Here is a 24,942-nt window from a genome sequence, read left to right as displayed (position 1 = left end):
GGGGGGGGGGGAGGAATATTTTTTCCTCGTCAGTGTTTTCTTTCTATGGTATAAACCTATGGAGTTCTCTCAGTTCAAAAGATTGTCGTACAATAGACTATATTTTTTCCTGCCAACAGTTCCGATTCGTCTAGGGATATTTCTGATCACGACAAAAATTCAATTTTTGTGTAAGATATAAAATTTCCTTCTATTAAGTTGGTTAATTTCCCTCAAGTAGATCTGTTCCACTCCATCAAATACTCCTCGTGGAACATACAGTTTCTCTGCAGAGCTAATTTTTTCTCTCAGTGAACTCATTTGATTGCTTCTTGTCATGTTATCCCTACAGAGACCATAAATATTCATAACTATTCTCTTCATTTTCAGTGCAAATCAGCAGCGTTCACAGAAAATCTTCAAAGCCCAAACGCCCATGGACCTCCAGCAGGTGCGCACTAAGCTCCAGGGCTTTGGAATGCAGCTGCTGGACGGCATCGATCCAAATCCCGACAATTTCGTATGCGCTGGAATTGTCCACATGAGAGCACAACAGGTCGGCTGTCTTCTGCGCCTGGAGCCCAATAAACAAGCACAGGTAATTACCAATCCTCATTAATAACAGATGGCTAAATCAGTGAAATGATGAATACGGATGTGTCAATTTCACTCGAGAAACGATCGGTTTCGAGTGAATCCCCAAGAGTCTGAGAGAGACATCGAAAATTTTTGTGGACCAAAGTGGAATCTACGCAAAATGCTCTTATATAATTCTTGTGACAATACGGCATTAATTTCATTCTCTGAATCATCCGAACCATCTAAACTGCCTGGCAATTGTATGAGTTGAGACAATGGTAATATCGTTCCATAATGAAAGAACATCGCTTCTGTCGTGCGTTTTATGTGGCTCGCTGAACCAAACATAATAACTATGTTATATAATTAAATAACTGTCAGCCATCAACATTTCCCGCGGTCAGTTCGACACGTGACCGATTGATACAAATTCGTAATTCGAGGCGAGTGGCGAGGGACCTACTGTTGGGGAGACTGTCTTGGGATAGACGAGCGCGAGTACACTGTCCCTTGCAGAGTGAATCCTAACGTTTGAGTTGCCTAGGATTATTAACGAACATTAATATTGCTATATATCAACATCGAGTTCAAAGTTCTTTATTTCAATTTTCTATTCTCCTTACTGTAATGCCGTCGCAGTTACTTAGCATTAAAGTTCAGTTAATTTACAAATATCGTGAGTGTACACTCCTTCTACCTCGACGTCACTAACCCAAGTACTCCCTTAACTTCGAATATCACGGAACTCGAGTAAACTGACAAGAACGTCAACACGCTTATAACAAATCAGAAGTGGGATAATAATCGAAAATGCACCACAAAGTGGAAGACTGAGCCATTGATATTAGAAGTACAAACAAGGGTATAGGAGTAACCACGCTTGGAACGAGGGACACAACGAGGTACAATCATGGCGTCGGGAGGTATTAACGAAAAGGACTTCGAGGAATTTGTGCAAAACACCGCGAGCCTCGCGGAGGACTTAACTAACGTACTCAGCCCCGATAAATCCGGAGAAACGACAATGACACCGGCACAGGAATCGACAAATGGACGAGGAGGTGAAACGCATAATCAGATGAACGCCAACGATCCGCTGACGACCTTGAACGAAAACCAGGCTTCAGCAGGCGCGACATCAAAAGGACGAGCTTCAACACCCTTCGTTACCACAAAATCAAAAGTCACGTGGGCGAGAGACCACCAGTACGAGCTACCTCGAGGCATGCAGACACCACGAAGTCTCTTTTCAAACGATAAGTATCGACAGAGTCTTGATAAGCACTACTTATCGTCGGTAAATATGCAATCTAGATATAGTTACCCTCCAATGGAAAATTTTCAACCTCTATATGATACCAACAGATATCAAGGTTATCCACAAATGTTATTCGTGAGCTATCAACCACAATCTATAGCACAAATGGGGTATCACGCACCACCAATGATTCAGGTCGGTCACAACATGCCTCCAACGATACATGGTGATCAACGAGGACCTCCAGCGACGCAGGCTGGCCATGGATTACCACCAACGATGCAACGTGATCAACGAGGACCGCCAACGACGCAGGCTGGTCATAGATCACCACTGTATAATAATAATCCGTACCAGAACCCAATCGAAAATCGGTTCAACGATCACCACATTTCGCACCCAAACGCGAACTCTACGACCTCAGCAGAAAATTTGCATGAAAACCTAGTAGCTATGATCCTCGCCGATAACCGTAGACGAGATGAGATGATGGCAGAGCTAATCCGTAACACAAACTACAACGTTATGCCAGATATATCGAAACGCATCTCGTCATACGACGGCACCGGAGGACCTCGAGAAGCACGGGAATGGCTGAGAACTCTGAACGGTATGAGGAGACGACAACATTTGTCAGACGAAATTGCATTGGAGACCGCCACGATGAATCTGACGGAAGGGGCGAAAAACTGGTATCAGATCATTGCGGACGAGATCGATACTTTCGACGACTTCCTGACGAAATTCAAGGATACGTTCATCGTCAACGAGAGTGCAACAGTCCAATGGAACGACTTGCAGAGGAGAGTTCAAGGCAAGGACGAAGATCTCACGAAGTACTTTTACGACAAGGCAAAGAGATGCGAATGCTTGAACCTAAACCTCAAGGATACTAAGGAACAAATACTAATTGGGCTTTGGTCCAAGGAACTGTATGAGGCCATGAGGGCACGAGATCACTATGATTTGACCGATCTATACCACAGCATGCTGGAAGACCAAAGTTCAAGAAACCAACGCACACAACGAATAAAGAATACACGAGAGAAACCTACAACATCGACGACGTCATCCTCCGCGAAACCGAAGACGACCACGTCCACGACTAGTGAGTCTAGAGACTCCAAGGACATTACAAAGAAGTCATCCACACGTACACCACGACGTTCACCGAATTACGACGAATTTGGGAAACTAAAATGTTTCAACTGCAGTCACTACGGACATGAATCAAGGGATTGTCCGAAACCGCAGAAACCCAGACGCTGCAAGGTGTGCGAAAAGAAACACATACCCGGTGAGCGTGAGAAGGGACCTACAACTGTCAACTTCGTGGGGATCCGCTGTGGAAATATGGTCGACAAGAACATCAAGAAGGTACTAGTGGGGAAGGAAGAAGTAATCGGACTGATTGAACCAGGGAGTGCTGCATGTACGGTGAAGGCGTCATTAGTCCTGGACCACGGTTGGGAGACGCTTAGACAACCTATGAATTTACGAAGTTTCGGTCCAGAGGCTTACAAGGTACGATCTTCAGGGACAATCCAGCAGGATGTGACGATAGAAGATGTCAAGGTCGAGCAGATCATCGAGATACTATAACTGAACAAATACTAAAGTAATCATTAGACTTGAAAATTATTGCATTATTATTGGTATTATTGCAGACTAATTTTCATTAATTGAGGATATCCAAGTACTTCGGCTAGTTTTTCTCCAGTGAAATGTAATTCTACACGGAGAGAAATATTCAATAAGAATTACCAAAAAAAAGACGTAAAAATTACGTTTCGAAACGTAATCTGGGAGCGAAGTAAAATTCAATAAAAAGTGTCAATCGTCACGTAAATTCTACGATCTGTTCCGTAAAAATTACTTATCCGTCCGACGCCTTACGGCTAGCCATGAGTCACCATGAGGGGGGGATTTTAACAACACGTTCCGTAATTTTTCCGGAACTTTTCGTAAAAATTCTTAAACATCCAAGAATTTTCATGTTCTGAAGCATAATAAGTCTTGAAGTTTCTGTTAGATTTTACAACTTCCAGAAAAATTACGTGACTTTTTCGTATTTTTTCGGTGACAGACCCGAAAATTTACTGAACGTTTCAGATTTATTCTCTTACATTGCTATAGAAATTCACTGAAAATGATTCTCGCTTGCGGATTACGTGAAATGTTCCATAATTTTTCTTGAATATTTCTCTCCGTGTACTGTTGTAGTCGAAAATCAGAGGCTTCATTTGAGCTCGATTTTTTTTTAATTGTTATTTTACATCGCTTCGACCCGGTTAGGGTATACTGCGATGATGATCAAGACTTTAAATGGTTAGATCGCACCATTCTACCCGGCCGGGATTTGAACTCGGAACCTTTCGCATGTGAGGCAACGAACTTACCCACTACGCCAAGCCACCGGGTGAGCTCCATTTGACCTCAAGTTTCCGGATATTTTACAATGATTTTATATTAATTAAACTTTGCAGGTCTGAATTTGAATCTCGATATTGAATTGTTAGAAAACATTAAAAAAAAATCTGAAAAGAAAATTGAAAAGTTTACTTTTAGAGGAAGATTGATGAAATAATTACAAAATTGCAAGTTTTAAAAATTACGAGCATTTTCTATGAATAATTTGTAAGCGATCGAGTTTCCACCATAAAAATAATTTCTTCGGAATCGTAACAAATTTATTCATATTCAGAATTTTACCAGAAATCGATTTAATGCACAAAGAAATAAGATTTTCGAAAGTTCAAACAATTTCAATTATTTTTTTATAAACAATGAATGTTATTTAAATGATGCTGAATATTCATGATTTTTTTTCAAATTTTTCTCACGCAATTTAATTGATAATTTTGATGATTGAAAATGGTTGAATCTCCTTAAAAAGATTAATATATCAGTGAGACTAGAATTTTTGATCGGAACAAATCCACTGAACGAATTAAACGAATTGTTACCATTAAAATCATTGATAACTCCGTACGTATGGGCTGAGAGAATGTCTTTGGTTACATAAAGCAAATCATATATGTGATCAACTAAATATTCGCACAGACGAAAGTTGAAAAATGAATTCAAAACGGAAATAATATCACTATATATAACATTTTTAAGTTTAGATCGATACGAGCGAATGAACGAGTTGATAGTCGTTCATGTACACAATAATTTGTGAACTCGATTGGGTTTTCAGATCCCTCGTGAGGCAAAATACCAAGTGGTATTCCTAGATCGATTCATTGACTCGAAAAAAAAATCATTGTGAAAAATTTGCCATCTTACATTGAGAAATATTCAGCTATAATACCCCAAGACCTTCAAAATTATCGGATATTTCCCGAATGTTTTGTTGCATAGCAACGAGAGGGACCAGTTTTGAAAAAACTGATCCCGATCGTTGATATGGAGGAAAACTTGAGGGAAACATCCGATGAATTTTGAAGGTCGAGGGGTATTCGGAGGACAATTTCTTCAATTCTGATTTTGGCCGATCAGGGTGCGGTGTTCGGGGTTACGGGACCCATTTCACCAAAATGTGAGGAGTATCTGTCAAATTCGTAGGAAACAATTGACAGGCTACAGAGAAATTATCAGTGTGATACGTGTCACGTGACCCCGAATACCGCACTCTGATTGATCAAAATCAGAATTGAGGAAATTGTCATCGAAAATTTGCCCTGAACTCAGGCTGAATTATCCTGTTTTATCAATTCACTATTGAATTGAGGTTTTGCACGAAATTTTGTCTTTCAAACAATTAGAATAAATCAATAATCTCCACTGAGAAAAAAAATATTTTTGCCAAATATCCAATTACTTGAGCAAAGTATTAATTTTTTCAATACCGTATTTCTTCAGTCGAGTCATTCCCTGGCAATGCTCATTAGGTTTCAATTATGACAATTATATTGCTCTAGAAGATGATCATGGTATTTATAACCTTGAGTGAACTCCCTCAATAATTATAAACATTGAAAAATTAATTGAAATTCTTCCCTGTAGAAAATAAGAAATTGAAAAATGAATAATCATGGCCAATGAACTTCTCGAAAGTTCATCCAAGGTCATGTTCAACATAGTCATCCTCTGCAGCAACCTGATTGTCATAATTGAAACCTAATCAGGTTCGCCTGGGAGTGATTCGATTGGAGAAATACGAGTTTGAAAAAATAAATGCTTCTCTCACATAAATAAATGTTTGATAAAATTTTTTTTTTTTTTCACAGTCCCGATAGGGTGAATTGTGATAAATCTCCACTATGACGTCTCAGTGCAGAATATTTAACCCGAGATTTATTTCAAATGTTTTATTATCAACAATTGAACAATATCCTTCTAATATTGTCCATCCACTTTCCATTGTCCAGAGTCTCAACGCATTTGAGGCAAAATAGACAGTAATAACTAACCAATTATGCATTACTATTATTCAACCATCAATTGACTAAAATTCCAGATGTTCCGGTTAACAGTGCGTTCCAGCAAAGAGTCAATGTCAATAGAGGTATGCGATCTCCTGGTGGACCAATTTTAATGCGCCCCTCAGGTACACAACGAGGACACAGAAACATTAACTCACGAGTGTTCTGTTAATTTATGCAACCCTCAAAACCCCGTGGGGACCTTACTGTTCGTTCTCAACGTACAACGAGGACACTGTTGTTGATATTACCTCGGTGATGTATCCGCATGTACCCCAAGATTATACTCATGACGGCACATCACGTGCATAAGGCATCTTTAATCATCCCGAGCCTGATAATTCGAGATAATTCAAGATGTAATGATTGATGACGACATTGTTGATGAAGAAATGAACAAAATATCTGTTACCTTTGGTGAATGAGAATATCACACTTAGCTGAAAAGACGAAGATTGGCTACCAAGGACAGTATTAAGTCCAGAATTTAATTCTTACTAATTTTTGTATTGATTCAGTTGATAAGTGTCGCTCATCCCTCTTTTGTTTTTTATTTTTTAATTCTCCCACCGTGAAGCACTGAGGAATGACTAGAGTAGGTCCAACGAGTTATAATTATTTTAATTGATAGAAATCAGTAGATTTACTTCTGTGAGTCTTCCTAGCTGTGCTCTGCGGTCTGTCTTCTCGCTGTATGTCTCGTTTTCTCACCTTATTTCTTACATTATCTGTTGCCTGAACGCCCCTGTGTCGAGAACGAACGTGTGGGCTTTTACCTCTCCCTGGGCGTGACGATAATAGCTGTACAATATCAATATTCGTTTATCCCTAAGTCCAATGTTATTTAATGAAGCTCAAAAATGAAGAATTTTTTTTTTCATGAATCTGAAGGCTCACGCCCTAGATTTTTCTTTTGTCACTGTCACTAGAAATTTTTTCACTGATTTATCAGTCGATTGAGTGTGCAGAATTATTTTAGGGCTTGCAGAAAATGGTGGAAGGTGTCAGAATGATACGAGTCGTTACTTTTTTTATTCTATTTTTAATTTCAATGAATTTTTTCCTTCGGTTCTCTTGGAGGGATATGATTAAAATGTCTCACTGCAGTGAAAATGAATGATAATCCAATTGTAAAGGTAGTATCATAATTGTAAATAAATGTCACCCTGATTGTTGATGGCAGTTGACGTAAGAGATTATTAATGAGAAGAATATGCGAGTAAATTCGTAAATTTATGGAGAAACTATCCCCGCTGAAACCTGTCGCTACCCTTCTTTTTTGAATTTATTTTTATAATTTTTTTTCTTCGTTGCTGCACTGTTAAATGCTCTATGAGTGTCTGTCGTAATTCCCCCGATCCCCCGCCCCAAGGTGTATGTATATTATTTTATTCACCCGTGGAATCTGTAAAAATTTGTTTGTAGACATTCACTTTCATATCAGTCAGAGAAATTATAAAAGAATTATAGCGTAGCTTAAAATAATTCAGTGAATTAGGTTTTTTTTTCTTAATTTCGATCATCATTGAGGGTAAGGAAATTATGGGATACTGAGGAGGTTTTGATTTTATTTTTAATTGTTATTAATATGAGCTCCACATCCGGTGGAGAACCGGTTCGACAGGACGTTAAAGTGAATCTCAACGAGTCATTATATGATAATCAACTTTCTTCAGTATCCAAAGAAACTGATAACAAAAAAATTGAATATTAAAATTCAATCAACGTGAATAAATGAACTCATGCTTTACAGAGTTTCTCAAAATAATTTGTCTTTTGAACATTCAAATGATAATTTTTGATTGAAACTTCGAGAAACCTTTATTGTACAAAGGATTTAGAGAAAAATGGTGAGATAAAAATCCAAAAAGGGAATAATGCTCGAATCATTAGACTATGCCTCGTCATATATTCACAAGAAATATAAAGAAGTATATATGTACCATGAATTCGTATATATAAAAGTCTAAAGAGAATCATGAATACGAGAGTGAGAGGAGGATAAATGGTAAAAATCGTGCTAAAATATCCAAAAGAAAGCCTTTGTCTTAATTCCTTGTATATGTTGCGTTATGTTTTTCCCCCTATTAGTTTCAAATTCAGTTTCTCCATTATACTTGCAATAAAAATGAATTTATTATCGCCAAACTGTAAACGAGCGAATAATTTCTGTGTAATTATTTGAATTATTTTTTATCGTCGAGCCCCATGTACATGTATGTTTGTAAGACATTATTGATTTATATTATTAAACAATATAATATCTCATACACATGTTGCATTGATTCAAAAACACTTCCACGATTATCCAAACGAAGTCATAAATATCAATATAGTCAGACATATATCTCCAGAGTAAAACGGCCTCACGGGGTACTATTGTTACCATTCAGCCCGATAATAATAGTAGTTTTAATGGGACAATTGATATTGAAAAATGAGACAAAATAATATGAACGAAATTGTGTGTTTATGATGTAAAATCGTGTGTTTACAGAAAAGTCGTACATTAGTCCTTAAAAACTAAACTCGTACAATTTGAAAGTGAAATAAGACTGCCCGTTCACATTGAATTCATAAAATAATTACACGCTTGACATTTCTATTATTTAGAATGAACGAACATAGAGTACTGTTGAAAATTTCTGTTTAAAGTTTCCAATACGAGATTTTTTTAATTCAAGCCAAACCTCTGAATATCCAGGATTGCATTCAAAATTGCCGGAAATAAAGTAATATTACAGAAAACGCAACTTGTTTTATTGTTGATGATGAAAATGAAGAAACCTCAATGCAGATGTTTCTTCAGTTAGCTACAACTTCACAATTTATCAGCATTTCTCCTCCAACTTTCATATCTGATCTTGTTATTCAACCAGGAATTTTTATGCAACGGACTAAATTGAAACTTAATAGCCTTACCGACTGAAACTTCTCATAAAATATTCAAAGTTGCCTTGCATTCCTGCCGGTAAACTAATGAAATGTTATTGCAATATCAGAAAATCGGACGAAGTCTTCAGTTTTCCTGAACAATCCCGTATGAATATTCAATGCTGCTGTATTAGTTACGTGCATTTTATTGCGATTCCCTGTGGAAATCTGAAAATTCGTATACACACTGAGAGAAAAAATTACTTTTGACAAAGATGATTTCCTTCGTACAAGAAAATATTCTCTTGCCAATTTCTAGAATCGTGAAATCTCCTGCTAAATAATGGATTGTAATTGTAATTGTAATAAATAATTGTGCTCACACTGAGAGAAAGAAGTCTTTCAACAGAATGAGATTCTCGGCTCCCGAGAAAATTTTCAAGTGTTAGCATAACACTAGAATGAAATAATCTAGATTTTAACACTAGAATTGAATAATCTAGAATTTAATGGATTGAGAGAATTCACACTTTGCCGATCTGATCACTCAACATCTACCCCTCAGGAATTCTTGTTTTGAACGCATGACCAACACTTTCCTTATCAGTTCAAGTGTACAGAAAATTGATCTCAAGTTTTGCGCTCTTTGTGCAAGATTTTATGTAGTCAAAGTCCTGATGAAAAAAAAATTCTAGATATAACGCAAACTACATGAATTTATGGGAAGGACATAATTTCTAGTATTGAGAGCGCTTAAAAATTCTCTCGGGACAAGAGAATCGCATCCTGTTGGAAAACTTGTTCTGTCAGTCTGAGAACGAAATTATTCATCAGGAGACTGCACGATTTTTAAAATTGACAAGAGAATATTTTCTTCTGTATTATCCCCGGGCTATCTACTCGGCCAAACCTTACATATTCTTAAGGAATACATTACATGGAAAGCAGGATGCTATATACTATCCTTCAACTTTTCGGACCTCTATATGAGGGAAACAATGAATTAATTATCAATACACAATTTAAAAAATTCGGAGGCACACGGACTTGAACTCGTTTTGGATATAATTAATAATAATTAATTATTTGTTGATAATTAATTAATTGTTTTCCTCATACACAGGATAATTTCCATGTAATTTGTACCTTGAAAATATCCAAGGTTTGACCGAGTACATAGCCCGGGGATAATACAGAATGTAAATATATCGATGGAAAATAACATCTTTCATTGTAATGAATATTTTCTTGTATCAAGTAAACCTTCTTTGTCAAAACTAGTTTTTTCTCTCAGTGCGCCGTGAATTTGAAGCACTTTTATCGAAAACTTCATTTAGAAATTTTCACCAGTGGTAGAAATATCTCGCTCACGCTCGCAGTCGAATTAACAAATTGATAATAATTAATAAGCGTTCAGCTTTCACCTTGCCTGCCACACCCTTATCGCCCTAATTTCTCCACTGCTGGCTCAACACAAAACGCTCTCATACAATTGTCACGACAATACTTCATTAATATCATTCTCTGAAACCATCTGGATCAGCCTGCTCGACAATTGTACGAGATGAAACAATGGAAATATCGTTTGATGATGAATAAACTCTCCCTCGACCGCCTGTTTTATCGAGGTCGCCGAACCAAATATAATAACTATGTTATATAATTAAATAATTGGATAAATCCTAAAGTATATATTACACTTAAAACTAATCTACTCGACACTGATCACTAGCTTACGCTTTATTTACGTCTCTGAGATCCTTGGAAATTTCTCACATGACAAATGAGACAAATTCAAAACAAAAATTATTACGACATAATATTTTATCAATAATTGGCACTATTGTAGAGATTAGCTTTCATTAACAAGAATGATTATCATCTCAGTGAAACTGGTATGCCATGATTTTGCACTTGTTAACGGAACCGCAAATGATGAATTAATTTTTTTGGTCCAAATAAATCCACAGAACGAATTAAACGAATCATTATCATTAAAACTATTGATAAAACCGTACGTATGAGCTGAGAAAATGTCTTTGGTTATATACAAGAAAATTGTATATGTGATCAACTAAATATATACAAAAAGATATAGATAAAAGTTAAAAAATAAAAACAAAATGAAGATAATATAAATATATATATACTGCGAGTGCAAAGTTAGGATTCTGTACATGTTTATTTCTGAGCGCAGGATGCATTGAGTTTTAGACGTTTTTTTAGTTTAGATGATTGATGCGAACGAATGACGAGTATTATTGTGAATTCGATTGGGCTTCGAGATCTATTGTGATTTGAAATATCAAATTGTATTCCCAGATCGAATAAATATATATGTACAACTGCTGTTAAGAAAGATCGTCTTGACTAGTTTCTCTCGAAAATAACTCATTGATTCAATCTAAAACCTCTGCATTGAGTTTTTTTGAGCTTCACGAATGTCAGCCTCGATGTCTTGTGCGAGAATGAATTCGCGCTCTTTCTCTTCTCTCTCCTCCAGCTCGTCGTCGTCCTCATTAACGAGAGAGCTCTCTTCACCAGTACTTTTGGCATCTTCAGGGGCTAGAAATAAATTCTTGTGGCCCTTGCACTTTCTGTGGTAGTCGGCATTGTCCAGGGCGTGGCGGTGGCACGAATCGCAGACTGTGTCGGTCTTCGAGGTGCAGGGATGAGCTTCGTAGAGGCCTGGACCGCATCGAGAGCAAATCCAGCAGGGCTGGAGGTTGTGGTGAGGACTGTAAGTGCCTCGCACACATTTACCGCATTCTGTGTCTTTTTGCGGAGTGCAGGCCGTTGATACGCCCCATCCTGGGGCACATCTCGTGCATCTGGAGTCACCTCTGTGATGTCTGATTCGGGGTCTTGCTTCGCAGGTCTAGAACATAGAATTAAAAAATCATGAGAATTTTTTTTTATTTAATCTCTTTCTACTTTCGAATGGAAGCATGTATTCGACAAATCCGAAATTTCCAATTTTTTGGATGGGGATAATTAATTTTGGCGTCAGGAGTTTCAATATTGTATTTTTAGGTGTATGTATGTGTGTATGTGTGTATGTGAACCATCGTTTTTCGACGATAATTGAAAAAATAATTGTTTACGGGCTTGGTGGATTATCTTTCGAAAGTTGTCTCGATTGTTTTTCCATCTTCATAACGTAAAATATATCACAGATTCTATTGGATTTTACATCACGCAGGAGTCCTTAAAAATTATGATTGTGCAATGAAAAAAAAAGCAGTTTACCGAGCCTATTCGGCAGAAGATATTTGACCATTACTACGTGCGTTAGTTGTCTATTTTATTTTTCATTTCTACCAATGCCATTGGTAGTGTGACGTCTGTCGAAAAATGCAGTAAAATACATTTTTCCTAAATAATTTTCTTTACAAAAGACCCATTCTTTTTGTAAACACATACCTGTCCCANTATGTAAATCAAAAATCATTAGTTACTAAGATTGTAAACTCACTCTTACTGATGAAAATATAAAGTGTTAAAATCATTTTGAATTTAAACCTTGTGAATCCTTTTCGAAATTATCCTCTCGACAGATTAAAAAGACAACGAGTAAATAAGAGAACATTCAAGTGCTATTTGCAAATTTCCCAATAATTGACCTTCTATCAATTCGATTTGAAACTCCAACTATTTATCTTTCGAGATATTTCCATTTTGAGATTNGACAAACGCTCCCCTTCGAATAATCGCGGCACCTCCAAAGCCATTATCATACTTTGGAGAAAGATCGGCACCATACCGGGGGACAGATACCTTACGAGAATCGGACACGTGGGGAACCGATAAAGTTATAGAAACAAGAGTCTCGACCAACCAGCACCGAGATAGTCACGTTGTCACGAGGGGAGACTCACCATGTGTCGAAGCTCGAGGGAGTTCTACAATTATAAAAATCTTACGTGGACTAACACCAAAAAAATAAGAAAATACTTGGTCACCAGGGTAACACCCCATGCATCATGGTCAAATCAAGGATATATAAGGGCTGCTCGAGGGCACCGAATTCAGTTACCAGTACACCTCCATCATCTACAAGTCACCAGTCGTCAAAGTCGTCGTAACTCCGACAATCGACTTGCACTTCAGCCGTTGGCTTGTGCATTTACTTTTGAGATTTCAACCTCAAAAGTCTACACTACGATATCATCATTATATTCTTCGATAATCTCAAAGTAATACGTAGAGTTTTTCATAACTTTCCTTTCTATAAAAAGTCTTTCATGACTCATTACTAATTAAAGTCTTTCAAGACTCAATTTCAAATTAAATAGAATCTTTTATGATTCTTTCTTTAAAAAATACTCATACATCTTATCGATAGAATTTGGAAAATAATTATCTTCATTCAAAATAATTTAAATGATACGAAAACATTTTTGAAACAATTGTCAATCGATATCGTAAGTGTCACCGATCAACGAAACAATTTATGTAAATCAAAAATCATTAGTTACTAAGATTGTAAACTCACTCTTACTGATGAAAATATAAAGTGTTAAAATCATTTTGAATTTAAACCTTGTGAATCCTTTTCGAAATTATCCTCTCGACAGATTAAAAAGACAACGAGTAAATAAGAGAACATTCAAGTGCTATTTGTAAACTTCCCAATAATTGACCTTTTATCAATTCGATTTGAAACTCCAACTATTTATCTTTCGAGATATTTCCATTTTGAGATTAAAACATTCGACTCTAAAAATTATTTCATCAAAAAGTTTTCATGCTTTTTCAGGTCAGTTTTTCATGGCTGACATACAGTGTTATTGGAGAAAGGTTTCGTCCATTCTGACATGACATTTTGTTGGGGGCTCGTCCAAAGCTAAAAAGCCTCAATCACTATATTGAAGAAAATTAATAAATGTTCAAACAATTGTGCTTCTCACATTTCTGTCTCAATTGGAAATATTTTAGCAAATTCATTCGTTGTAATAAAGGATAATTTTGAAATTCACTTGGTATAACAAAAATATAAATAAATAAATGAAAGGAAAAGTGGATAAAGAAAAAAAGAACGCGTAAAAATAAAAATTAAATTCTCAGAATTCCGTTCGTCGCGAATAAAAATAATTTTACGCGAAAATACGTGATATTTGATAAAAATGTATACAAATGTCGGAAAAAGCATCTGTCGAGGAACTGAAAGCGAGTAAAGAGATAACTTTGGCCGACCTACCGAGAATAAGAGCGGAAAATCGACGCGAGAAAAAGCTTATTGCTCGTAGTGTAGGAACACCAAATTTTCAACCGTCAACTTCCGACGAAAGTAAAAATACACGTAAATTAAGAAGTGACAGTGGTATTTTATTAGGTCCTTATACTCCACCAAAGCGAGTGGGGAGAAACACGAAAGAAGAATTAACGCAAAATCAAACAACTGATTCGGGTTTAGGTTTTTCAACACGAATAAGCGATTTTCCCGGTTTCCCGGTAGAGAGTGAAGATAGTGCCGAATCAAGTGACGAACCAAGTGATGAATTTAATGATACCATAATAGAAGAAATAGATGAAACATTAACGGGGGAAGAATTGAACGAAACGTTAGAAAATCGAAATCCAGAAAACCTTGAAATCCCAAATTTAGACGATTCTAATCAAAATATTCCGATAAATATCGTAGAAAATAACGTAGCAAATATGCCTGATACGCTGAGTACTAATCAATTGATATCTTTAAAAGATGCAGTTTCATGCATCCCAGTTTTCAAAGGAGAACCGGGTGAATTATTCGATTTTATATTAAATTGCGAAGAAGCGGAAGAAAATATTACGAAATTAATTCAAAGAAAGTGTTTGAGTCAATCATTCAAAGAATCATTAAATGGTGTAAAATATACTAACATTAAAGATTTGATAAACGCGTTAAAAGCAATTTACACTCCTACAAAAACTGAATGGCAATTGCAGGGAGAATTATGGAAAATGTTCCAAAAAAAAAATGAAACTGTCGTAAATTTTTCAAATAGATTGAGGAAAAAAGGGCAAGAAATTATAGAAGCTTATAAAATAAATAATCCAGCTTCGACAGCGGCTCAACTTACTGAATATGAGACGAAAATTCAAGATAATATTAAACAATGTTTCATACAAGGCTTAAAGCCAGAAATTGATCAACGTATGCCAGCGTGTGCTACACTAAAAGATGCATATGATAGGGCTATCATCATTGAAAGAAAGTTAATAGCAAAGAAAGATTTGCGTGGTGAAGACCAAACAAGGAAAACCGACGTGAAAACGATCGATTCTAAATCAGTAAACTTCGTAAATAATGGAAATCATAAAAATCACAATCATAATGATCGAAATAATTCAAGAAATTTTCAAAATCCAAATTTTAAACCAATTCCCGGAATGATTTGTCAAATTTGTAAAAAGAATGGACATTCCGCAAAAACGTGTTTCACTCGACTGAAAAATTCAAATAATCGAAATAACGAACCTTGTCAAATTTGTCGTAAAATGAACCACACCACTGATAATTGTTTCTTTCGAAATAGAAACTGAACAAAATCAAATTAAATGTCAAATATGTGACAGATTCAATCATACTGCAGAACAATGTAGAAATGGTTCCAACCAACCACCTTCGCGGAATAATGAAAACGTAACTTGTCGTTATTGTAAGAAAACAGGCCATGTATTGAAAAATTGTAGTGTTTTGACTGACAAAAATTCGGGAAACCGACGAACATCTTTCCAATCGGGCGGGAGGAAAGATGGGTTCGCGCAGCATCCAATAACTACGGTTCAGGAATCGGAGTTGAGCGACGATTCCTAGTAATTTCCGTATATTTAAAAAATAATCAAGACATTCCGTTCATAAAAATCGGATATACTAAAAATTGAAAAGAAATGAAATTAATGTTAGATTCAGGAACTTCTTCAAATTTACTCAAATCAGAATATGTAGATTCGGATATAATGATTGATAAATCAAACGTAATTGAATTAGACGGTATTTCTAAAATTCCAGTAATGACATTGGGTAGTATGAACTTAGATGTCTTGGGAAAAGTGGCACTATTCCACGTAGTACTTGATGACATTTCAATTCCTTATGCAGGATTATTAGGCTCAAGTTTCTTTAAAACTACGGGAGCAAAAATTATGAAAATAATTCCCTAACAATCAATAATATAAAATACCCATTCGAAAAAAGTGAAAATTCGGAGAATGACACTACTTATATACCAGCTCGAAGCGAAGCAACATTCTTCATAAAAATTAAAAACCCAGAAATTAAAGAGGGATATATACCTCGTTTAAAAATTTGTGACGGAGTTTACGCAGGCGAATGTCTCGTGCGTAACCGTAAGGGTCGTGCTTACATGCAAGCTTATAATACGACATACGAGAAAATAAAAATAAAAATACCCAATTTAAAAATTCGTGAATGTGAGAAAATACAAGAATCCTCAAATCAAAATATCAATATGGAAAATGATCGAGAAAATGATAAAAAGTACAATTCCAATAATAAATCTAGAATTACTCATATAACGACTAAAATCATGGATGATATAAAGAAAGTCAAAGTTACTGATAGATTTGAAAAAATTAAAGAATTATTGAGATTAAATCATTTAGGAAAAGATGAGAAAAATCACGTTGAAAAAATCTTAAAAAAATATTCAGATAGATTTTATATACCTGGTGAACCATTAGAATCAACTAAAGTTTACCAACATAAAATTCCAATCACATCTGATATTCCAATTACAACAAAACAATGTAGAATGCCACAATTTTTTAAAATTGAAGTTGATAAACAAATTGAAGAATCTCTTGATACTGGAATAATAAAACGATCAGAATCTCCTTATAAATAGTCCTGTATGGATCGTACCAAAGAAACCCGATTCAAAAGGTAATAAGAGATGGCGAGTTGTAATTGATTTCAGACAATTGAATGAAAAAACAGTAACTGACGCTTATCCTCTTCCTAATATTACTGACATTCTTGATCAATTAGGAGGCTCTGTATATTTCTCAGTATTTGATTTAGCGTCTGGATACCATCAAATAGGGATGGATCCAAAAGACAGTTATAAAACAGCATTTTCCACACCTAAAGGTCATCGGGAATTTAATCGAATGCCCTTCGGATTAAAAAATGCACCAGCAACTTTTCAAAGATTAATGGATACAGTTTTAACTGGATTACAAGGTATATCAATGTTCGTATACCTTGATGATATTATAGTATTTGCAAAGAATTTAGAAGAACATGGAAAAAAACTCGATGAATTAATGCAACGTTTGAGGAAAGCAAACTTGCAATTACAATCCTATAAATGCGAATTTTTGCGTCCAGAAGTAAATTACGTAGGACACATAATTAGCAAAGAAGGATTAAAACCTGACCCAGCTAAATTGAGTGCAGTTAAAAATTTTCCAATTCCAAAGAAACAAAAAAATATCCGTTCATTCTTGGGTTTAACAGGATATTATAGACGATTCATTCAGAATTTTTCAAAAATTGCAAAACCTCTTACAAAATTACTTGAAAATGATGTAGAATTTAAATGGTCTCAAGAAGCATCTAACGCTTTCGAGACTCTTAAAGAAGCTTTATGCATTGCTCCTATTTTACAATATCCAGATTTTTCAAAACCCTTCGTTATTACTACGGATGCCTCAGATATTGCCATTGGTGCAGTACTATCTCAAGGAGAAATTAGGAAAGATAAAGCTACTGCTTATTTCTCTAAAGTTTTAAGGGGAGCAGAACTGAGATATGATACTTATGAAAAAGAAGCTTTAGCTATTGTTCAAGGAGTAAAAAATTTCAGACTTTATATTTATGGGCATAAATTCACTCTAGTTACGGATCATAAGCCTTTGGTTTGGTTTCGTACTGCAAAAGAAGCGAATTCAAGAATTTAAAAATGGCGATTAAAATTAGCCGAATATGATTATGATGTGCAATACAAACCGGGGAAAATAAATTTGAATGCGGATGCGTTATCACGTAATCCCGTAGAATTAGTCAATGTAACTACTCGGGCACAAGAGAAAAAGGGAAAGAAACTTCTCGACCCTGAATTACAAGAAATTTTAGATATCTTACAAGAATCTGATGATGAAAATGAAAATTCAATTGAAAATAAAAATGGTAAAATTCCATATGAAATTAAAAATAAAAATGATGAGATTCCATGTAAAATAAAAAATAAAAATGGTCAAATTCCAAATAATACTAAAATTAGAAAGAAAAGAGGTAGACCACCGAAACGAGTATCAAACTCAGTACGTGAAATTCCTGAAAATTTAGAAACCGATGACGAGGAGATGTTTGGAACCCATTCTAATAAGGGTAAACCACTATCCGTAGACTCTTCATTTTCTAAATCTAATGACTCACTAAATGATAGTGAAATTGAAAGTAATAATTCAGACTCTGAATTTGAAAATTTAATTGATATAAAAAATGAGAATAATAAAAATAAATTTCAAGTTCAAAAATCAAATATAATATCTTCTAAAGAATTATTCATTTATCGAAAAGATAATTTATTTTATTTCCTATCAGAAGAGGGCGAACCTCGATGAAGGAGCAAAAGAATTAAGAAAAATAAATAAATTGCCTACTATAAAAGCAACAAGCTTAGGTGGGATCTATAAACAAAAAATTGGAAAAAGAAGGCATTATGCTTCTATCATTAAAGGATCAAGTGGAGAATCAAATCTCTTGATAAAGAAATATATTACTGAAAGTTTAAATAATTTGAAAGAAGCCCTACAAAATGAAGAAATTGAAACAATTTCAATATCTTATTCAGAATTCATTGGTAATATTCCATGGAAAGAAATAATGTCTATAATTGATCGAAATTTCAATGAAAGTAAAATAAAAATTATAATTTGTCTTGGTACTATTAAATATGTTCCTATGGAAGAGAGAGATAGAATATTCCAAGAAATGCACGATTCTCCAATTGGAGGACATAAAGGAGTTTCTAAAACTTATAATAGAATCAAACACAATTATTATTGGGAGAATTTGAAAGAAGATATTCAAAGAAGAATCCAACAGTGTTTGAACTGTCAATTGAAAAAATTAGTTCGTGTTAAAACGAAACAACCAATGTTGATTACTGATACACCTGGTACAGTTTTCGAAAAAGTAGCTATGGACATTGTCGGTCCAATGAATAGAACAAGAAATGATAAAGAATATATTTTAACAATTCAAGATCAACTATCGAAATTTTCTATCGCAAATCCGTTAGAAAATATGAGAGCGGAAACGGTAGCTGATGCTTTTCTAAAACGTTTCATGTGTACCTACGGGGCATCTACAGCAACATTAACTGACAAGGTTCAAATTTTCTAAGTGATTTTATGCAAAGAATTACGAAAAGATTTCGAATTAAAAAATTACAAACTACTGCATTTCATCCACAATCAAATGGATCTTTAGAACATTCACATCATGGATTAGGTGAATATTTAAAACAATATGCAGATAAAGATGAAGAATGGGATGAATGGATTGATTTAGCCATGCTATCCTATAATACTTGTGTCCATGAAGGCACAAAATTCACACCATATGAATTAGTTTTTGGTAAAACTGCATGACTTCCATCGGAGGAACCGTTGCACGAATTAGATAAATTACCTACTTATGAAAAATACATTACAAATTTAGTAGAACGTCTAACAGAAGTAAGGAAATTAGCTTACGAAAATCTAGTCGACTCAAAACATAAATCAAAACACTATTACGATGGAAAAATCAACCCTGTCAACTTTCAAGAGGGTGATAACGGATTTTTATTGAGTGGACCAAAACCAGGAAAGTTGGGTAATCAATACCAAGGTCCTTCCAAAGTGTTAGAAGTCTCAAAGAATGGAAACGTCAAAATATTATATAAGAATAAACCAAAAACAGTACTCTAATCGATTTAAAATTACTAAGATAACAGAAATAAAAAGTAAAGGTGATAAAAATGAAAAGAGAAAACTTCCACAATATGATTCAGATCCAGATTATGAACCCTGAAAAAAAAACCAAAAGAAAAAAATTTCTACTAATAAGTTATTCCATAAATCATTGATTAGAATTATTGTCAGTTAGATTTTGGGTACGTCGTTCTCATTCTCTAACGTCACTCGTACTTCCGTCTAACTAGGGGGGTGTGACGTCCGTCGAAAAATGCATTAAAATACATTTTTTCTAAATAATTTTCTTTACAAAAGACCCATTCTTTTTGTAAACACATACTGTCCCAATGGTCAAATGGACAATAGCAAGAATCAATTCTGAGTATCGAATATTAACAATCACAAGGGTCAAATGTGGAAACCATATATTCGAAGAATAATAGAAATGGAAATGAAGAGACGACACCTATTAATCAAAAACTAGAATATAATCATGTAACAATTAAAACCGTGAATTGTTAGATTAATTTATTTATCTTTAAGAGATAAGAATCTTCAAAATTAAGAATTCAATAATTATACTAAAACAAATTCTATCCATAAATGAAGAGTACAATATTCTATTCAATTTATCATGATGAGATTAGAAAAATTAGAACTGGCTAGCGAGTGGACTCGTCAAATTATTGATCCATTCCAAGATAACGACAAGGTGGCGAATCTTCAGACAAACGCTCCCCTTCGAATAATCGCGGCGCCTCCAAAGCCATTATCATACTTTGGAGAACGATCGGCACCATACCGGGGGACAGATACCTTACGAGAATCGGACACGTGGGGAACCGATAAAGTTATAGAAATAAGAGTCTCGACCAACCAGCACCGAGATAGCCACGTTGTCACGAGGGGAGACTCACCATGTGTCGAAGCTTGAGGGAGTTCTACAATTATAAAAATCTTACGTGGACTAAGACCAAAAAAATAAGAAAATACTTGGTCGCCAGGGTAACACCCCATGCATCATGGTCAAACCAAGGATATATAAGGGCTGCTCGAGGGCACCGAATTCAGTTACCAGTACACACCTCCATCATCTACAAGTCACCAGTCGTCAAAGTCGTCGTAACTCCGACACTCGACTTGCACTTTAGCCGTTGGCTTGTGCATTTACTTTTGAGATTTCAACCTCAAAAGTACACTACGATATCATCATTATATTCTTCGATAATCTCAAAGTAATACGTAGAGTTTTTCATAACTTTCCTTTCTATAAAAAGTCTTTCATGACTCATNCTCGACTTGCACTTTAACCGTTGGCTTGTGCATTTACTTTTGAGATTTCAACCTCAAAAGTACACTACGATATCATCATTATATTCTTCGATAATCTCAAAGTAATACGTAGAGTTTTTCATAACTTTCCTTTCTATAAAAAGTCTTTCATGACTCATTACTAATTAAAGTCTTTCAAGACTCAATTTCAAATTAAATAGAATCTTTTATGATTCTTTCTTTAAAAAATACTCATACATCTTATCGATAGAATTTGGAAAATAATTATCTTCATTCAAAATAATTTAAATGATACAAAAACATTTTTGAAACAATTGTCAATCGATATCGTAAGTGTCACCGATCAACGAAACAATTCATGTAAGTCAAAAATCATTAGTTACTAAGATTGTAAACTCACTCTTACTGATGAAAATATAAAGTGTTAAAATCATTTTGAATTTAAACCTTGTGAATCCTTTTCGAAATTATCCTCTCGACAGATTAAAAAGACAACGAGTAAATAAGAGAACATTCAAGTGCTATTTGCACATTTCCCAATAATTGACCTTCTGTCAATTCGGTTTGAAACTCCAACTATTTATCTTTCGAGATATTTCCATTTTGAGATTAAAACATTCGACTCTAAAAATTATTTCATCAAAAAGTTTTCATACTTTTTCATGGCTGACATACAGTGTTATTGAAGAAAGGTTTCGTCCATTCTGACATGACAGTAGTAAGCCATTATATTGAAAAATAAGATAAGTGCATCACAAAGAATTGATCAATTGAAAATCCAAAAATACTCATCCGATCGAGCCCATTCGAAATACGAATCGTTGCTATCATAAGAGGAAGGTCGTGTCAAATTTTCAAGTTGGTATCTCAATTTTTGCGGCGGCGGGAGAGCGACCGATTTTTTCAAAAAAATAAAAAAATGACAATATCTTGAAAACTTTGCCGGGACGGGCTTATAGGTTCCGATTGATCTAGATAGGGGATATCGAGACGAGTACTTTGAAAAAAAAAGTGAAATCGGTTGCGTTGAAGATATTGCATATAATAAATTTTCAGAAAAAGTTGAATATCTCCAAAACTACTGATCCGATTGAGCCTATTCAAAATGCGAACCGTTTTTATCATAAGAGGAAGGTCGTGTCAAATTTTCAAGTTGATATCTCAATGTTTGCGAAGGCTAGAGAGCGAACAACGATTTTTTCGAAAAAACAGAAAAGTGGAAATATCTCGAACACTTTACGTGGACGGGTATATAGGTTTCGATTGATCTAGATAGGAGGCGAGTATTTTGAGGCGAGTATTTTGAAAAAAAAATTAAAATCGGTGCACTATTTTTGGAGATATCTGAGAAAATCGATATAAAAACAAATCGCGTTTTCTTAAGAATTATTGGACCGATCGAGGTGACCTTGTGCACAGACCTCACATTTTTTCTCACATTTTTAAAAAAATTTTAAGTCAATTTATTATTCGATTTTCTAAAAGTTGACCACCGGGCAAGTGGCGGTGGAGGGACCAACATACAGACATGGTCGTCAAACTTCGTATTTTTACGTTTCAGACCATTCTACATCATTTCCAATGAAAATTGGATAATGTGAAAATCGAACGATGGCAAAGCGTCCATTCGGGAGCAAAAATAGAAAAAAACTGAACATTTTCAAAGAGCGTTTTTGATAAAGATTAAGAAATAAGTCCGATGGAGAGGAGATAGTGAATGGATAATTTATCATGGTAACTAACGATTCGACAGCCATTGACTACTGTGATAAATGACGACCTAACAGCCATTAGATACATCGAATTATTAATTTCCAATGTCCTCTCTATAGGGTTTATTTTCCAATATTATTCAAAAATGCGATTTGAAAATGTTCAGCTTTTTTCAACGTTTTTTTGATTGTACAATCATAATTTTTGGGGACTCCAGGGCTATGTAAAACTGAATAGCAATTGAAGATCATTTCAGATTATCAAAATAAAAAAAACAACCAAGATCACGTTCGAAAGATAATCCACCCGGGCATTAAATGAATACAATTGTGATTTAAAATATTCTGTCAATGCTACCTTCACTGAGTTCGATCATGAGGTGGATTGCATCATCTGTTGTTGAAAAACAATATTTTTAAACAAATAGTCAGGGAAAGGTAAAAATTTTTATGTTGGGGCAATGTTGGCTGCCAACGTTGGGCCAATTTTAAATTCAATGAAGCATTGAATTCAATTTAAGGGGAGAAGTTACTACACTGTTAGAAATTTTTAGAAATTTCATGGAAAATATGGCGGTAATTCTCATGAGAGTGACATTGAATCCGATTTAGGGGGAAAATAGTGCTGAAAGTACCATTCAAGTTTTAGGTAAAATTCAAGGAAATTCATGAGTTTCCAGTGGGAGTGAGATGGAAATTTCATAACTTGATTGAATGTTCAGTGAAACATAAAAATTCAAAAACAAAATGACACGAATTTTCAATTTTTCCCCGAATTTTACTGATTTTGCCGAATTTGCACGGAATAATTGAACCGAAAAGTCAAGTATTTTATTGATTTTCAAATCATTCGAATAGAAAATCAATACAACATTTCATTTTTCAATGACAAAATTTCCTGAAATTTCAGTGAAAATGAAACATGGTAAAAATTTCCGAGATTTGACACGAAAAATTCAGACTAAAATTTTTAGCAGTGTATGAGTTTTAAAATTCACGGGTTAATGGTGTGAAATTTATCATGCATTGATGATTGATTATATGGGTCCAAAAATCAATAATTAGTGAAAAAAATAGAAATGTTCATTGTTCGTTTACCCCGCAGAGGGATAAAGTGTTAAAAATAATCTAGAGCCTCCAATTTTGGAGCTACAGATGATTTTTTTTCAAAATTAAAAAAAAAGTGTACAATAGCAATTACGAGTTATTTTTTTGAAATTCGACCACTACACACCTAATTTCGTTTTTTTTTATTTAAGAAACTGCCCCATTCATATAAAATAGCTAGAAAAATTATCTTGAAAATATTTAAACTATATTCTCGATTCGTTCAGAAATATTTTTCTGGCTATTTTACATGAATGTTCCAATTTTTTATATTAAAAAAAAACAAAGTTAGCAGTGTAGGAGTCGAATTTCAAAAAAATAGCTCGCAATTGTTATTGTCCACATTTTTTCGAAAATTTTGAACAAAAAACCTCTGTAGCTAATAAATTCGAGGCTCTGGACTATTTTAAACATTTCAAGCGTCTATGGGGCAAACTACCAATAAACAATTAATTTTTTTATATGATACGTGCGTGTAACCGCATGGGTTATAACGCCGCTTGCGCAGCTCGTTGGTGTCATACAATCAAGATTTGAGCATGTGTAACCATGTACATACATGCTAATCAGCGCCACCTATTTCGGGTACTGTACCTAACTTAGGCAGAGAGTCCTCGTATGTACACAACACATGCAAAGCAAAAACCCAACACATGAAGAGCTACGCAAAAGGCCTATAGTCAACTGGAAAGTAGCGGGTTTCGAGCGCCTACCCACACTCAACTGAAACCCGAAATAACGCATGACGCGCATGCGCATCACCTATTAATAGTATATTACGCAACAAGTGTGTAAT

At 34.9% G+C, this 24,942-nt stretch overlaps 2 protein-coding genes across 3 annotated transcripts in view; one reads left to right on the top strand and one right to left on the bottom strand.

Annotated features, from left to right (window-relative positions):
• Positions 1–11,479, top strand: part of LOC107044075 (AP-2 complex subunit alpha) — a 28,862-nt gene extending 17,383 nt beyond the window's left edge. For both annotated transcript variants that reach the window (XM_015265819.2, XM_015265820.2), the window contains exons 8-9: positions 370–577; positions 6,282–11,479. In XM_015265819.2, coding sequence (XP_015121305.1) covers positions 370–577; positions 6,282–6,359 — 286 coding nt within the window. In that variant the 3' untranslated portion in view covers positions 6,360–11,479. The remainder of the gene's footprint in view (positions 1–369; positions 578–6,281) is intronic.
• The window catches only part of LOC107044077 (tumor necrosis factor receptor superfamily member 14), a 39,161-nt gene continuing 24,377 nt past the window's right edge, over positions 10,159–24,942 (bottom strand). Inside the window, exon 2 of the mRNA XM_015265821.2 lies at positions 10,159–11,998. Coding sequence (XP_015121307.1) covers positions 11,525–11,998 — 474 coding nt within the window. The 3' untranslated portion in view covers positions 10,159–11,524. The remainder of the gene's footprint in view (positions 11,999–24,942) is intronic.

The sequence above is a fragment of the Diachasma alloeum genome, unplaced genomic scaffold, assembly GCF_001412515.2.
Source record: "Diachasma alloeum isolate Michigan unplaced genomic scaffold, Dall2.0 Dall_scaffold_00672, whole genome shotgun sequence".
Taxonomy (NCBI): Eukaryota; Metazoa; Arthropoda; class Insecta; order Hymenoptera; family Braconidae; genus Diachasma; species Diachasma alloeum.
Note: the sequence above shows the minus strand (reverse complement) of the source record. Positions and strands in the feature narration are given on the sequence as shown.